This window comes from Hemiscyllium ocellatum, chromosome 34 (genome assembly GCF_020745735.1).
Source record: "Hemiscyllium ocellatum isolate sHemOce1 chromosome 34, sHemOce1.pat.X.cur, whole genome shotgun sequence".
In the NCBI taxonomy this organism is placed as follows: Eukaryota; Metazoa; Chordata; class Chondrichthyes; order Orectolobiformes; family Hemiscylliidae; genus Hemiscyllium; species Hemiscyllium ocellatum.
In genome coordinates, this window is record NC_083434.1 from 4,053,241 (window position 1) to 4,071,945 (window position 18,705).

General features: G+C 40.2%; 1 protein-coding gene across 1 annotated transcript; it reads right to left on the reverse strand.

Annotated features, from left to right (window-relative positions):
- Positions 1-317: 317 nt before the first annotated feature.
- Positions 318-18,393, reverse strand: smim13 (small integral membrane protein 13). The gene is made up of 2 exons (XM_060849930.1): positions 18,134-18,393; positions 318-4,726 (listed from the first exon to the last, which is right to left on the reverse strand). The coding sequence occupies exons 1-2, from the start codon at positions 18,207-18,209 to the stop codon at positions 4,533-4,535; spliced, it is 270 nt and encodes an 89-aa protein (XP_060705913.1). The 5' UTR covers positions 18,210-18,393; the 3' UTR covers positions 318-4,532.
- Positions 18,394-18,705: the final 312 nt, after the last annotated feature.

An 18,705-nucleotide genomic window follows, 5' to 3' on the forward strand; every position in this document is an offset into this window, starting at 1 on the left:
AGAACGTGCAAACTCCACAGAGTCAGTCGCCTGAGGTTACTTTATAGTTACTTAGCCAATTGTTAAAGCATTACGAGTGACTTATGATGCAACAGATATTCAGGGAATAATTAGACATAGACTTTTATTTTTAGAGAAGATCATCACTGATTTCTGCTAAAGGGTTCCAAGGATTCAGCTTAGGAAACGTAGAAAGATTTGGAGGATGCAGGAAGGAAGGAGGGAAGGAAAACCAAATAGAATAAAATAAAATAAAGCTACAAATAAAAACTTGTACATGTACATACAGTGATGGTTTCACTTTTAATTTTATTCTGTTGTGCCAATCACAGCAGTCAGTTTAAGAACCAGAAAACATTTTAGGGTATTAACATTCAACTGCACTGTTAAGTGAAAGCAGCATATATCTCATCTGTAATACTGTGTGAACATAACCATAAAATTTAATGTACTCACACCGTGAAAGCATTTTGCAGTAAATAAACAGTCCATTACGCATTCTAATAAGTTAAACATAAAAGGGATTCAAACTAAAGTTCAAAATTAACTAGAAACATTAAATCTATAGCAACCTATTAAGTTTTACACTGTAATCGTTACCATCTATTTTTAAACTTAAAACAAAGAGTGGCATAATGCCCTGCATTTGTGACAAGAATGCAATGTTACTACGATGAAAGCACAAGCACCTACACATTGTAAAATTTGAGGTAGCCGACCTGATGCTAGACACTCAGTTTAGGCAACAAGAAGAACAACTTTTTACCTTATAAATGGCTGACACAATGGCTTTGATAGAACCCACCCATCACTCATTACTTCACGGTGGAGAAGTCCCCAATTTGTCACATGAGAATATAGATAATTCATTGACATATTTAATTAATATTCATAACATGCAACTGGGAGTTGGATTTAAAGAAGCTATGGGAGTTTCCCAGGAGATGCAAATGCCAGATCAAAAAAAAAGAGTAACTTTTTACAGTTTTCATTGTGGGTCAGAAAGATCAGGTATTCTCAGTTTCCTCAAGGAGGCACGTGGACTCCCCTCGGTTGATTGCAGCCTTTATCATCCTAAAAGACTTCTGCACTCATTCCCTCCCTTTGATGATCTGGATTGTCACCAAAAGTCATTGGCTGCAAAAGTCTGCCTTTGGTTTTCCTGACAGTTTAGCTGGGTGCCAAATAGGACGTTGAAGAAAATACTTATAACAAGGTCCTGCAATTAAAGTGAGCAATGGAAGTGCATCCCGACCTTGCTTTTGGAAATAAAATGCGCAGTTTGTAAAATAACTGCAACTCAAAAGCTTTCAGTGTTTTTCATGTATGAACAAATGCTGTTAAAGGAGAACTGGGGGTATCCCGAACAAGAATGAAGTATGGGGAAAGCAGAGCCAAAGAAGAGGTGCAGGGTTTGGAGAATGAATTCCAGAAAGGACACAATGGTAGAAGGTCATAGTGGAGCAGACATGAGATGAGCAGGAATACCACAGAATTAGAACAACACATGAGGTGCTGGAGAGCATTGCTTAAAAACTATTACAAAGGTTGGGAGAAGTGAGGCCAAAGAATCAATTAATACGGAAGAGGTCTTTAAGTTGATAAGAAGAATTACATTTGGGTGTCAACAAAGGAAAAAGCAATTGGAATGTAGCATGTATTAAAGAAACCAAACTGGAAGGTGACAATGACTCAGTGGTTTCAGTGATGTCACACAGAAGCTAGGGATGTAGGTCAGAAATGTTCTAATGGTAAAAAGTAGGTAGCATTGGTGAACAGACTGGGTGCTGGATCTGAAGTTTAGCTCAGGATCGAAGAGGATTATTGAGTTGTTGGATTCAGTCTAACTGAGCTGCTGCATGAAGGTTGGAATTGCTGACTGGGAAGAAATATCGTGGTTAAAAATAAACAAGGTGGCCTCACATTCAGAGCCAAAGAAAATCCAAGGATTTATAGTTCAAATGGAGGCCATCTGGGGTCTTGCCAGTACTATATGCTAGAAATACAAAGTAATTCCACTGCCCCTCTGTATATTTTTCCATTTTGAATGTATCAATATAGTTTCTGTCACCATTACATTGCATTAAAAGACTACATAATCCACAGCCCACAGAAATAAATTTCTCTGTCTCTCTTGTTAAAGTAGTTGTGACGATTCATGGTTATGTCTCCCCAATGAGACTAGATAGTATTTCTCATTCATTCTGCCAATGCCTGCATAACTCTAATTCCATGGTTGAGCTGGTGAAAACTGTGGCTACATGGGCACATGATATTAAACATCAACCGCAAACTGTGAAACTTACCAACTAATATGCAAAAGATCATATGTGGAAGACAAAATTGGGTATTCTCTTAGCTGATCCAGTGCATGCAGATAACGCCACCGCAAATCAGTGAAAGATGGAAGATGGGAGGCACTAAACCTTACAACAAGCCAAAGACGATGCAGAAATGGGGAAATTATAACTATGTTGGGATTATAGGAATGCAATCTTAAAATGCTGCAATAAGAGAGCTGGACATTGAACAAGAGCTCAGAGCATGTCCTATAGGTGAACTACTAGCTGTAACAAAAAGATAGGGATGTGAGACCCTAAAAATAATATATTACATGGTATCGGAGGATGGAAGGATTGATTGTGTCAATGATTGCAGAAAATTTGAAATCAACAAGAGGAAGAGCACTGTGGTCATAGCCATACCAGGTAACAACAAATGTCTGATCATCTTAACATCTGGTGAAATATGACAATTCAAGACCATGTATTATAGATGTGGCACAAGTCAGCATGCCTAAAGAAAAAGTTAACAGAACTTGACCATGTATCTACATCATTACAGCCCTCTTTTTTTGTTTTAAAATTATCAAGTCTTTACAGGTACTTTTTGGCTACATCAACTGAGATACCATGCAACAACAATGGTTTTCTGGTGACAGTAAAATTAAAACTGCACATAAATCAAAACTAGTTTTTGGTGTAATCCATTCAGGAAACACATTTTTTTTCCTGTCATGATGCTTCAGAGAGGTATTTTGTAGATGCATTGAAAGATTATGTGCTGCATGGAATAAATCAAAACAAGCTATCCAGTACAAACTATTCTCAACTGACATATACAAGCTGAAGCTTTAACTGCTCAGAACTCAATGGAAAATCAACTCTAAGTAAGACATCCCTACCATCTTCTGCCCTCTCCCACTTTCATCCTTCTGTTTGCAAACTATTATTTTCGTGCAGAGGATTAGAAGAGAAGCTGTCCAACACCACAACCTTACAATGCCCACAGAAGGAACACAGTATTTTATTAGGAGGACTCCCAACGTTATTCTTGCTTGATTAAGAAAGGAGTGAAAAAGTGAATCTTCTGCACTCATCATAAAAAATGTCCTTTGAATGGAAGATTTCCATTACAGGTGCTCTGAAATTTTTTGAACTAATTCTAAGTATTGCACAACCTAATGCCAAGAAAATCCTTGCCACTCTCCTTTAACAGCGTGCATCAACTTCCAAACTTAACCGTTTTTCCAGAGTTCAAACACTTCTATTCTCCACAACAGTTATTCCTGCTGTCAGCCCATGTTTGCCAGTCCTTGGCAACATTATTCCACTTCGGGCCTTTATGACTGACACATGGATGTGAATAGCATCCTGCAATTTGAATATTGTTTTGAAAGTTGAAAATGACTGTCTCACTGCAATGGCTGAAGACAGCAATAAGCAAATAAATCAGTCTCAGTCTCAATCTGTATAACTGTTATGAAACCCCTTCATACAATTAACGAGAAACATCTTTGTGTCTACAAGCTGAGTAAAAATGGGCAAGAATGCAAAATTTTCAGTCTATAAATAATAGTCATATAGTGCAAGTGATGAAACCAAGAGGTAAACTAACAACAAAGTATGTCAGTGAATAGAAATAATAATCCCATCATTACTTTCTCATGAATCTCTAAAGAGCTTTTCACTTTTTTTGAAACGTTAAGGTTTGTTGATCTCACTTTAAGAATCTAAATGAAAGTGAGGTTGTCCCATTAACTCGTTGCGGTAGAAAATGGAATATCCATAATGTAAACATATTCAGTGTTTCTTCATAATTATGTGAAGTTTAAAAAAAATCAGAAGCACCTAAAGCAAAGTTCAAACAACATACATATTAAAAAGTGCTATTCATAACAAACTTAGTACTTAGTTCAGTTATTGAGCAATTCGGAAACATATTCGATAAAATGGTAGTAGCACAGTTTGATGCCCGACTCCTGCAATCAGTCAGAGAAACATACCAACTAATACGCCAATTGACTTTCTCAGCACTGCGAGAAAATTAGAAAATGGAACTCTGGCAAATTACATTAGATCCATGTAATTCTCTGCAACCACAAAGCTTTACTGTTTCCCCTGCTCTGAGAGAATGTATAACTGACTTGCTCAAAATACAATCAAAGAAAGCACAGCAAATCAGTCACAGGCTGAGTGCTGCTTAACAGCCAATAAACAATTTCAAATAAAAAGGGAACAAAGTTTGGTTCTCTACGTTGTTCCTTCAATTGGTGCCCTCCGTACACGCGCTGATTTGGGTCTGTGGCGTAGAGGTGTGGGTGGCAAGTCTCCTACACTTTCAGTTTCTGATGGCTCCGTATCTCCCTGCAGTGAGCTGGTGTCACCTACAAGTTCACGAAGAAATTTGAACTTGGACAGAAATAGCTGCCAAACCACATACCAACCTAGAAAGGAAAAGAAAACCATTACTTAAGATAATGATCAAAATTGGCAGAGTTCTTAAGATTCATAACACTTGCTACTCAACAGGATAAGAGTTTGTAAGTAAATTGCAGCAGAACAACTAGAGACATTATTAAAGTCTTCAAGATCAGAAGCCACAACAATGTACAACTACCCTCAATACATGATTCAAGTTCACAATATGATACAACATACATGGGGGCTGTTCATGCCTGGTCTTGAAAAAGAGACTAATCTAATCTCGTCCTTGAAGTCTACTCCCTAGCAGACCATTAAAGAGACACTTGCCTGGCTGGGAATCAAGGTTACCTTCAACCTTCATATTAAGTTCAAAAGGCACTTGACATTGGCACAAATCATCCTGCTCTCCAAACTCACACCATGTATGAACTGACAAATTTTCCACAGAGTTAGTTAAACCTCACCATTTAATTTATAAGAGGATGAGCATGTCCTCTTATATGTACTCAAGCACACATTACATTTTGAATAGCCTGATAAAATTCTGAGACAATTCCTACAAATCAACCAATTAGGTCAAAAAGTTTAATTACAGACGAGGTGAAAATTACTATGCTCTTTGCGACAGATTGCAAGTACAGTCACTATTGTAGTGGAAATCATGCTCAGTGATTTATGGCTCTCCAGCTTACAGGCAACATAGGCTGACACACCTGACAACAAGATCATTTTGTTGCAAAATCATCTTCTGGATATTGATGGGCTGGCAAATATATTATGCCCTTCAATAGTCAGCCCAAGATGATGGTACAGTTATCTCCTCTAAATCCCTGGCAGCAGTTTGATACAGTGACTTGCAAGTCATAGATAGAACAGGAGCCAAGAGAGGAGGGGGAAATGGCGTTTTTGATAATGGATTACTTTACGTCTGTACTTAGGAAAGATATTCCTGGGAATACCTTCAGGGAGGTTATTTAAATGGAACTGAGAAATAAAAATGGGATGATCACCTTATTGAGATTGTGCTATAGACTCCCAATATTCAGCAGGAAATTGAGAAACAAATGTGTAAGGAGATGCAAGAATAATAGAGTGGTTATGGTAGGGGATTTTAACATTCCACACGTAGACTGGGACTGCCATAGTGTTAAAGGTTTAGACGGGGAGGAATTTGTTAAGTGCATACAAGAACATTTTCTGACTCAGTATGTGGAATATACCTACTAGAGAAGGTGCAAAACTTGGACCAACTCTTGGGAAAAAAGGCAGGGCAGGTGACTGAGGTGTCAGTGGGGGAGCACTTTGGGGCCAGTGACCATAATTCTATTAGTTTTAAAATAGTGAAGGAAAAAAGGATAGCCTGCATCTCATTTGTAGGAAGGCCAATTTTGATGGTATTAGCCAATAACTTTTAAAAGTTGATTGGGGAAGGACGTTTGCTGGTAAATGGGTTGCTGGTAAGATTGCTGGAAAATGGGAAGCCTTCAAAAATGAGATAACAAGAGTCCAGAGACAGTATGTTCCTATTCGGGTGAAAGGCAAGGCTGTTAGGTGTAGGGTATGCTGGATGACTAAAGAAATTGAGGGTTTGGTTAAGAGAAAGAAGGAATAGGTATAGATAGCAGAGATTGAGTGAATTCTGAGAAGGGTATAAAGGCAGTAGGAGTATATTTAAGTGGGAAATCAGGAGGGTGAAAAGGGGACATGAGATAGCTTTGGCAAAGAGGGCAAGGAGAATCCAAAGGGATTTTATAAATATGTTAAAGACAAAACAGTAACTAGGGAGAGGATATGGCCACCTCAAAGATCAGCAAGGCAGTCAATGCTCAGAACTGCAGGAGATACTAAACGAATATTTTGTATTACTATGAAGAAGAACAAGGCAGATTAGAATGGGGGGAAACAGATGGTGACATCTTGAAAAATGTCAATATTACAGAGGCGATGGTGCTGGATGTCTTCATGTGCAGAAATGTGAAATAATCCCTAGGACCTGATCAGGTGTACTCTAGACCTCTGTAGGAAGCTAGGGAAGTGATTGCTGGGCCCCTTGCTGAGATATTTGTATCATCGATAGTCACAGGTGAAGTGCCGGAAGACTGGCTAACACGTTGCCACTATTTATGAAAGGTGGTAAGGAAAAGCCAGGGAACTATAGACTGGTGAGCCTGACATCGGTGAGGGGTAAGTTGGTGGAGGGAATCCTGAGGGACAGGATTTACATGCATTTGAAAGGCAAGGTCTGATTAGGGATAGTCAACATGGCTGTGTGTGTGGGAACTCAAAACTAACTTGATTGAGTTTTTTTTAATTAAGTGGGCGGCACGGTGGCACAGTGGTTAGCACTGCTGCCTCACAGCGCCAGAGACCCGGGTTCAATTCTCGACTCAGGCGACTGACTGTGTGGAGTTTGCACATTCTCCCCGTGTCTGCATGGGTTTCCTCCGGGTGCTCCGGTTTCCTCCCACAGTCCAAAGATGTGCAGGTCAGGTGAATTGGCCATGCTAAATTGCCCGTCATGTTAGGTAAATGGGTAAATATAGGGGTATGGGTGGGTTGCACTTTGGCGGGTCGGTGTGGACTTGTTGGGCCAAAGGGCCTGTTTCCACACTAAGTAATCTAATCTAATCTAATCAAGAGGATTGATGAGGGCAGAGCAGTGGACGTGATCTATATGGACTTCAGTAAGGCTTTTGACAAGGTTGCTCATGGGAGACTCGTTAGCAAAGTTAGATCACATGGAATACAGGGAGAACTAGCCATTTGGATACAGAACTGGCTCAAAAGTAGAAGACAGAGGGTGGTGGTGGAGGGTTGTTTTTCAGACTTGAGGCCTGTGGAGTGCCACAAGGATTGGTGCTGGGTTCACTGCTTTTCATCATTTATGTAAATGATTTGGATGTGACCGTCAGGTATATGATTAGTAACTTTGCAGATGACACCAAAATTGGAGGTGTAGTGGACAGCAAAAAGAGATTACCTCAGATTACAATGGGATCTTGATCAGGTGGGCCAAGGAGTGGCAGATCGAGTTTAATTTAGATAATCATGAGGTGCTGCATTTTGTAAAGGCAAATCAGGGCAGGACTTAATGGTGAGGTCCTAGGTGAACAAAAAGACTTTGGAGTGCAGGTTCATAGTTCCCTGAAAGTGGAGCTTGCAGGTAAATAGGATAATGAAGGCGGCTTTGGTATGCTCTCCTTTACTAGTCAGAGCATCAATTATAGGAGTTGGGATGTCATGTTGCGGCTGTAGAGAACATTGCCAACAGTAGCCTAACCATACTGCGTGCAATTCCGGTCTCCTTCCTATCGGAAAAAGATGTTGTGAAACTTGAAAAGGGTTCAGAAAAGATTTACAAGGATATTGCCAAGGCTGGTGAGTTTGAACTACAGGGAAGAGGCTGAACAGGCTAGGGCTGTTTTCCCTGGAGCAGAGGCTAAAGGGTAACCTTACAGAGGTTTATAAAATCATAAGGGCATGGGTAGGATGAGAGGGGAAAAATTTAAAAGGGACTCAAGAGGCAACTTTTTCACGTGAGGGGGGCATATGGAATAGCTGCCAGTGGGAGTGATGAAGGTTAGTACAATTACAACATTTGAAAGGCTTTTGAATGGGTGTATGAATAGGAAGGGTTGAGAGGAACATGGGCCAAGTACTGGCAAATGGGTCTAAATTAGCTTTGGATATCTAGTCGGCATGGATGGGTTGGATCGAAGGGTCTGCTTCCGTGTTGTACATCTCCACGACTCAATGACCACTTCAGAGAGCAGTTAAAAATCAATGATATTGGTGGCGTCTCATCTGGACCAAAGCAATCAAGCATGACAAGTTTCCTTTCCCAAAAGCATTGTTGTAAAAATCCAAGGGGTTCACCAATCTATCACTTCCACTGACAGTGCTTTTTATTTTGAATTTCTTTGAGACCAACTTTAAATCCTGCAATTGTTGTGCTGGGACTATAGCTCATATTCCTTGGATTACTAACCTAATAATTTAAGAATTACACCACCATCTCAGATGACCTTTTAAAATTAAAATGTGAGAGGGGGTCTGAAATCATCATGTTATTTTCATTTGGGGAGTTGTGAGATTTTCATGATACCTCTTGCTCACAATTAACCAGCTTTTTTTAACATTATTAGAGCAGCACTAATACAGTATACAACAAAATATCCAGCTATAGGTCTGCAGTTTCCTCCTCTTCAATCCTTAACCCTTTACTATCCAAACTATTACTGACTTAAATTTTGCATTAAGGTTCAGTTTTCTAATATACTGTCGGCAAGCGGCTGAAACTCGTGTAAGCCCAAATTTGCTGTTGATGATACTGGCTGAATAAAAAGCAGCATCAGGGACTGCCGGGATAGTTGTCAGGGCTTGAAGGCTGAAACATGGAACAGAAGTAGACTAGGTTATTTATGGAGATTGTTCTATCATTTAATATGATAACTGACTGATCTTGGGCTTAAACTCCACTTTCCTGCCGACTCAAGATTTGTTGATTCCTAAGAGGCGAAATAAACAAAAATCAGACTTAAATATTCTCAGCAATGGAGTATCCACCAAACTCAGGGGTGAAGAATTCAAAAAAGTTAACTCTTTGAGCAAAGATATTCCTCCTCATTATAGTCCCTTTATTCTGTAACTATGGCCTTACAGCTCCCAGCCAGCACAAACAATTTCTTCTATCCCATGAAATCACTTCAGAATTCTTCAAGATCAGCTCATGTTCTTCTGACTTCCAGAGAACACGGGTCAGTTTACTCAGCCTCTCACCACATTTTTTCCAAAGACCAATCTAATGAATCATTGCTGTACTGCCACCAATAGAAGTGGATTCTAAGTATAGAGACCAAACTTGCACAATGCCCCAGGTGTGATCTCACTAAAACCCCTGTACAATTGTAACAGAACTTTATTCCTATACTCCAAATCCCTTTCAATAAAGGGGAACATGCCATTTACCCTCCTGACTGATGGCTGCATTATATCATCATACTAACTTTGTGTTCTGTGTAAAACAAACCCAAGCTTCTCCAAACATCAACATATAATTTTTTCACACCCTTTAAAAATATTCTGCTTCTCTATTATTGACAAATATGAATAACCCCACAACAACCAATATTATATATCACCTGCCAACTCACTTGTCTATACTTCACCTCTTTGCAGTCTTTCAGTGCCCTTCAATATGACAGTGTACATCGCTATAAGTCTATGACCACGTAGCTTTGAATGGTCAGTAAACCTAATCGCATTACCTTTTGCTTAGGTCAGTGCTTCCCAAGCTTCCAGTGCCACCCTACCTCCCTACCCATCCATCCCCACCAACCAAAAACCATGACCTTATTTCAAGAACTGAAAATTGTCCTGACTCCTCGGAGAACTGAGAGTGGGGAGGGAGTTGGGAAAGACTCAACAAGGACACAAGTGCAGAAGAGCCATTGCTGCCTCTGGAGTTCACCACCCCAAAAATGTCACCTTGGAATGCCACTTGGGAAGTCTGGTCCTGGCTGCAGAGACCACTACTTGTCCCTCCTGACTATATCGTCACAACATTCTCCACTTGAAAGGCATCTGCACTATAGCACCATGGTCAGGCTGCTCATCCACAGAGGTAGCAAACACCTTATTCCTATTAATCAAGAACAAAGGCTGAGGCTATTCCATTTCTATCTGTTGGACCAATTCCTACACCTGCCTGATTTGATTTACAGACACACCCTCATGTACCTGACCATGTATCAACTCAAGAGGTTTTAACAAACTTAAGAGACATGACTGCCTCCTGGAGTAGGCAGGTAATTCTCACAAACTGATGCTCTGCAGGATACATCTTAGACTTGTTGACACAAAGGTAGACAGCAAGGAGGAGCAGAGAGACTGAAAAAGAGATGATAGGCAAGTTAAGTGAGTGGGCAGCAAGATGACAAATTAAAAAAAAACAGATTTGGAATATGTTAATATTAATCTTCAGAGATGCGTTCATAAAAGGAACACAAACTTAGTGGGCAGGTACATTAGCAACCACAGCAGCAAATGACACGTTTGCCCTTATTGCAAGGGGATTGGATTACAGGAAGTAAGTCTTGCTACCATAAACCATATTAATTAGGAACAGGAATAAGCTGTTTGGCCCCTCCAAATTGCTCCATCATTCAATTGGATCACAGCTGATCCGACACTACTCATGTCCACTGTCCTGCCCTTTCCCCAAAACCCTTGATTCCTTTACCAAACAAACATCTACTTCAGCCTTGAATATACACGAGGACTCTGCCCCCATAGCTCTCTGCAACATGGAGTTCCAAACACTCAACTCTCTGAGAAGAAATTCCTCCTAATGTCAACTTTAAATTTGTGCCCCTTTATTCGGAGATTATGCCCTCTATGATTCTATGACCCTGCTTCTAGACTCTACCACGAGGGGAAACATCCTCTCTGAACATCCCCTACCAAGCCCCTTAAGAATCCAATAAATTATTGAATTCAATGAGATCTCATTCTTCTAAATTCAAAATGAGTAGAGTCCCAAACTGTTTAACCTTTGCTTATAAAACACAATCCCTCCATACTGGGAATCATTCCAGTCAACCTTCTCTGAAATGTCTCCAATGAAATAATACCATTTTCAGGGCTTTGGCGAAACCACATAGAGAATACTCTGTGCAATTTTAGTCTCTGTAGCCAATGAAGGAGATGCAGCAAAAGTTCACTAATTTGGTCTCTGGGATGAAGAAGTTGCTTAATAATGAGAGGCTGAGTAAGTTGAGCCTATATCTCTCAATTTTTTAAATTCCAGAAAATACTGTCATTGAAGCTAGAATATTCTGAAGCGTCTGAATAGGATAGATGTTGAGAGGTTTTTTTGCGCAGCTTCAGATTAAGCAGAAATCATTTGGGGTGAGGAGAAATTACTTCAGTCAAAGGGTTAGGAATCTTTGAAGTATTCTTTCCCAGTGGGTTACAAATGCTCTGCTGGTGAACACATTGATGGCTAGAATAGACAACATCTGTTCTCAGGAAAGCAAAAGATATGGGAGTGGGCGAGAAACTGGAATTTAAGCCCAAAATCCACCACAATCATGTTCAGTGGTGAAACATGCTCAGTGGTCAATATGATCTGCTCGTATTGCTTACATTCTGGTGTTCGCCCAACCCACCTTCCCATTTAGTATTGTAACTTAGCTCCTCTCCATGGTTGATACCTCTTTCCTTGCAAACTATTACCCACATCCAATCTCCCTCCTCACAAAATTCTTAAACATGTTGCCACCTCTCAAATGCACATTCATCCTTTCCTGAACGGTGTTTCAATCTCCTCTACTGCATACACAGCCCTAATGAAAATCACAAATGGAATGTAACATGACTGGAATTCACTAAAGTATTAACTTTTCTCAATCATTTTAGCCACCTCGCAAACTTTGACAACTGACACATCTCCCTCCAGTTATCAGATCTGTTGGGCTGCTCTATTTTAGTTCCACTTGTACTTATTGGTATATATCATTTATACTATCAACTCCTTTAACACTTCTCTACCTACTGCAGAAACCACCACTTTGAGTTTTTGAAAGAGCCATGTTTGGCTTCCTCACCTACATGTTTAGGACTAATCATTCATAGGTATGAAGGCAACTTCCTTCTGTGTCTCAATTTCTTTGGAGTCTCCAGTATCTGTGTGCGTTGATAGAATGTTTGGGAAGTAAAGGTTGGGATACAGGTGGTGATGGGAGAAAACTGCTTCCTCCAGGGTCATGAGTCCAGGAGAAATTCCTCTAGTGGCCATGCCACAGCTTGATCAGCATGTGATACAACAGACCTTCCTTCAAAGAGACTTTCTTTGTTAAATCCCCCCCGTCTTTCCATCTCCCTCTTCCTCTCTTAATTAAAGATGCTATTTAAGTGAAAGCTTCTGATATATACATTTGTACCATGTGTATAAGGCACACAGATAGTAAATGCAGACAAATGGGACTAGTTCAGTTTAGGAAACCTGGTTTGCATGGACGAGTTGAGCTGTAGGGCCTGTTTCTGTACTGTATCACGATGACTTATGACATTTTCAGAAGACAAAGTGTCAGATACACTAATATAGGAGAGGAAAGTGTGTGCAAACATATTGCAGGTGCTAAAATCTGTAATCCTCAGCAAAGATCTTAGTTTCTACTTCTTCCAACGCCACCTTCATAAATTTCAAGTTCAGCAAGATGCTAAGTTTGTCTTTGTTCACCTTCACCTCTGCACCCATTTGTTTTATCTGGAGTTTTCATCCTTGAACATTAGATCTTTGCATTAATCTTCACAATTGTAATTTCACCTGGAGTCCTCCCTATGACCTCTTATCCTCTCTAAATCTTTTTATTTCAAACTTATTTCTATTTGGATTATCAGTGTTTCATTCCCTCAGATCCAATCTTAACCTTGTCAGTAAGCTTGCTGATCTTGTTTGACAAACTGATCTATACACAACAGAAGGTGAACTCCAAATCTCTAACATAAGGGGAGATTATGAGTAATGAGGATTGAACAGGCTTCTCACCAACACCCTGAACAGTTAGAGTAAGACTTCCTTGCTGCTGTGCTCAAAGCTCTTGCAATGAAGGCAGACAGAATGGTAGGATATTAATCAAATAGTGATAGTTTAAAAACTATTGACATACAAAGAGACTTCATCACTGATCACTAAAAGCAAGCTTACAGGTGCAGCAAGCAGTTAGGGGATAAATGGTATATTAGCCAGATTCCAAATTCTTTAACAATTGAAAGAACTGTACCTGCTGGAAATCAGTAACATAAACAAAAATTGCTGGAAAAGCTCAGCAGGTCTGGCAGCATCTGTGGAGAGAAATCAGTTAACATTTTAGGTCTCATGACCCTCGGGACTCGACTCACTGGAGCCGAAACATTAACTCTGATTTCTTGCCATGGATGCTGCCAGACCTACTGAGGTTTTCCAGAAATTTCTGTTTTTGTTCTAAATTCTTTAATTACTTGAACTTATTAATTGCCTCAATGGGATCTGAACTACTGTCTTCAGTTCGAGTCACTGGACTATCAACCCGAAAACATTACTCCAAAAACACTGTGTCCCCTAATACAAGGCAAAAAGGTCAGTTTAAAAAAAAAGGGACTTACAGTAGGCTAAATGGAATATAGGAGAACGCTCAGCAACAGCTGGCCATGAGTAATAGGGGCAGAAGTTATGATGTGAAATTGCTGAACACAATGTTGCATCCAGGAGGTTGTAAAGTACCTAATTGAAAGATTATGTGCTGTTCCTTAAACTTCATTGAAACAATGTAGAAGACCAAGGGCAGAGAAGACAAATAGAAAGCAAAAGCAGAGAATAACAATGATAGGCAACAGGAAGCTTATGGGCTGAATAGTAATTTTCTAGAAATTGATCACCTGTCTGTATCTGCTGCCCTCAGTGTGGAAGAGACTGTATTTTGAACTGTTCATATAATATAGTAAATTCAAACAAGTATAAATAATTTGTTGTTCCACCTGGAAAGTGTGTTTGGATAGTGATTACAGAGGAAGTAAAGAGCAGCTGCTGCATGCCCTGCAATTGCAAGGAAAGGGGAGGAGATTTTGGGAATGACAGAAAAATGGACCAGGTTGATGCAGAGTGAACAGTCCTTTCAGAATGCTAATGGGGAGGGGAGGTAGTGATGATACGTTTCCTTATGGGAGGTTTGAAATGGTGGAGGATGATCTCTCGAGTATGGGGGCTACTGGGTCTGAAATAGAGAAAAAGGGAACTTTATGTAGGACTGAGTAATTTTTCAATAATTGATAGTTACATCATTCTGGAGGTGAGATGGGGTGACAGCAGAAGTACAGGAAAGCAAATTGATATAGCCAAGGGCCCGTTAACCCATGATAAACGGGCATCCTGAGTTGAGGAATTCTATTTCATTGACCCTATTTCTCCTTCTGTTATATGACTTTTGACCTTCTATACCAGAGTTTAGAAGGTAGAAAGTTACATAAATGAGAGAAAAATAGGATCAATGAAATACAATCCCCTATAAGAAGTGAAATGGATATTAGTTAATTGTCTTCATTTCTGTGGATAGGGTCAGAAACTGAATAAGAGAAGTGAGGAGTTGGAGATGGACTATGTGAAAAGACCACAAAGAGAAAAGGTGGAAACTAAAAGCAACATGACAGAAATATTCTAGTTCAGGGCAAGAAGGCAAAAGCATTTATACAATCAGTAAAATATAGACTAGGTGAGGGAAATAAATTTCCAACAGAAGAAAATCCATTACCCTTACCTGATCTGACCTACATGCGATTCAACATAAAGAAAGTGATGTAACTGACTCTTAATTGCCCTCCAAAATACCTAGCAAGTCATTTAGTTTGTACTAAACAGTCACAGAGAAACTACAATGGAATAAAATCATTAGGTCTACCTGGATCAACTAGTAACCAGAAATGACAATGGCACACTCAGGCCAGTTGATCCTGCAACGTCCTGTTTATTAACATCTGGGAGCTTGTGCTAAAAAAAAGGGAGAAGTGTCCCACCTCATCAAGCAAGAGCTTCACTTTCTTGCACTCTCAAGGGCACAGAATGTACTCCAAGTTGGAGACTTCAATGTCCATCACCAAGAGTGACCTGGTAGCACAACTAATGACTGGCTGGTTGAGTTCTGAAAGACATAGCTGCTAGACTGGCTCTGCAGCAGCCAGTGAGGGAACCAACAAGGAAAGACCTACTACAAAACATCCTCTCCAATCTACCTATCATAGGTAGATTTTCTATGACAGTATTGGTAGCAGGCACAATGCACATACCTTGAAGACAATTCTTCACAATAAAAATACCACTCATTGTGTAACACTAGCACTGTACTAAATAAGATAGATTCAAGATGTAGCAGCTCAAAACTGGACATCCATGACATGCTGTGGTCCAGTAGCAGGATTTTACTCAACCACCATTTGTAACCTTGTTGTTCAGTATATCCCTCACTTTGTCATTGCCAACAAGACAAGGCATCCAGATTGGTTTAATGAAGAATGCAGGAGAGTATGTCAGACGCAGCATGAGACCTACCTAAAAATTGGTTGCACTAATATTCAGGTTGAGTTCTACTAGGGTCACTCTGCTTTCAATCTCATTACAGCCTTTATTCAAATATGAACTAAAGGCCTGAACTTAGAGGCAAGGAAAGTACAACTGCCCTTGATTCAAGGCAATATGTGACCCACTGTGACATCAAGGGGCCTTAGTAAAATTGAAGTTAATGGAAACTGGGGAGATAGCCCTACAAGAGTAGGAGCAGGAGCTCTATAATTTTGTAACTTGCCTTTTAATTCACCAAAACTGTCCTCTGACAAAACAAGTTTAAAAAAAAAGTGTCTTAGAATATACCTCCTTGGTGTGCCTAAGTAGAGCACCTTCCAGATCTGCAACCTCTACAACCTAGAAGGACAAGGACTGCAGGCACATGCAAATACTACAGTCTACAAGTTCCCCTTCTAGCCATCAATATGCTGACTTAGAACTATAATCACCAGTCCTTTACTATATCCAGGTCTAAGTCCTAAGCTCCCTTCCTAACAGCATTGTGGGTGTAAACGCATGAAGGTGTTTCACCAACACCTCACCAAGAGCAATGTGACCTGGGAAGCAAACTCAGGCCTTGAAGAAAGTGTTGCTACATCTCAAAACAAGAAAAAAAAGTTTCCACTAAAACAGAGAATTGGCCACAGACTTGTGCTCTGAAACAGAGTCAGGGATGACTGGCCATATCTTGACTGTGTACAAAAGGAAGATAGCGACCTGGGATACAGCGCTGTGCTGATAAGACTCCATTAGAATCTTTATATTTAAACCAGTGTTCTTCTGCATTAACATCACTATTTCAGATTACTTCAACAGGAATCACAATTCACATCATTTTCTCAGGAGATAATGACCAGAACCTCTGTAGATTGGACAGAAAGGCAGAAGGAACAGTCAGTGATAAATCAACCATTCAGAGTTAATTTCAATTAGTTACAATAGAAAGTAGCCTAGGAGATACTGGGAAGAAAAGATAATGAATATGGCAGTTGTAAACCATGGAAAATGTTTCAACTAGAAAATGATCAGGGAATTAACAGCCAGACAATAATGTTTACAACTGAAAGAGAATCACATGTGCACAAACCAAAAATACTGATCAATCCATTTATGGATGTAGAAGCCTAGGCTAATGTTATGGGGCCAGAAGTCAAAATGCCACCATGGCAGCTGGCAGAATTTGAATTAATAAATCTGAAATTAAAAGCTAGTCTTATGAACATCATGAGATCAGTATCCATTAGTGTAAAAACATATTTCATTAATTAAAATCCTTTTTAGAAGCAAATCTGCCACCCTTACCTGGTGCTCAGTGGTTTGCACTGTTGCCTCACAATGCCAGGGACCTGGGTTCGATTCCAGCCTTAGGCGACTGTCCGTGTGGAGTACGCACATTCGCCCACTGTCTGTGTAGGTTTGCTCTGGTTTCCTCCCACAGTCCAAAGATGTGCAGGTCAAGTGAATTGGCCATGCTAAATTGCACAGTGTTAGGTGCATTAGTCAGAGGGAAATGGGTCTGAGTGGGTTACTCTTCAGAGGGTCAGTGTGGACTTGTTGGGCCAAAGGGCCTGTTTCCACACTGTAGGGAATCTAATCTAATCTAATCTAATCTGGCATACAATTGACTCCAAACATACTAACATATTCTGCCCCTTTGACTGCCCCCATTCCGTTCACAGGCAATTACCAATGGGCAACAAATGTGTATTTTCCCAGCAGCAGGCACATTCCATAAAAGAATAAAAATGTGCAAGTAAAATCAGGTCCTTGAATTATATACAAGTGTACAGGTACCATGCTAACTAATGTGTCACATATACATTTGAATTAGTATTTATAGTTTATGAAAAATATACATCAACCTAACTATACATTTGAATGCATTAATTTAAACGTCTAAGTTCGCACTCTGTCCAACATTCAAAAGCTGTGATGTCTTGAGTTTTGCATGCATTTTACTGCAGTCATTTGCCTCGGAGAAAAGAATATGGTGCTGGATGCGACCACTTCAGGTTAGATAATGATGAGATCCAGATGACACGTAGCATCTTTAAATCTGTTCCAAGCATTTTTTTTTTATTTTTATTGTAAAGCTCTCAAACCAATTAAAGATTAAATAATAATGAAGCACACACCAATGCCAATATATATTGCGATGTTTTTTAAGAAAGTAAAAAAAGCACTTTAACGTTTTTTTTGTACAAAGTTGGATTCATGAAATGGTGGGGATAGCATTACTACCCACAGCAGAAACGCGATATATACCCCAGACCCAGAGTGTAAGAGGATCACCTTCCAGTTTCGGTGTTCTTGCATCAGGTTTGTTACTCACCAAAAACCATAAACAAGAGGACGCATAAGAGAGTGGCGACCAAAACCAGCAGGGTCAGACCGATGCTCTGTAACATTGCGCGCCTGAAGGCGGTGTCCCGTGTCACTAGCAGCTGCAGGACTCACTCCGTGATTCCACTAGGCCCAACATCGGCTTCACACTGACATGAAGCTCGGCTGATCACAGTGCCGACCCACAGTCACACTGTGGCCGTTGCTAAAAGCCGCAGACGACGCGCTCTGATTAATGAACCTATCGGTTACCGCAGTTTCCGGCGATCTTTCCTCTTACATGAACGCCGCCCCTCGGCATGTCGGAGGTTGTAGTTTTCCGACGGCAGAGTCAGCTCGGCCTTTGTGCAGCCGAGAACTACAGTTCCCAGCATGCAGCCTGTTCCGGGGTCAAAGAAGACAGTATTTCCGGTTGGTGCGGTTTAATTGAAGACCCAAAAGAAAGCTAATTCCAAAAGGAAGGTGATTTAAATTGCACATGGCGCGAACTTCATCCTCCAGTTTATAAATGGCATTTGTTTCCTCAATGCTGGGGAACTCAATTGTTGCCTTTACTATATA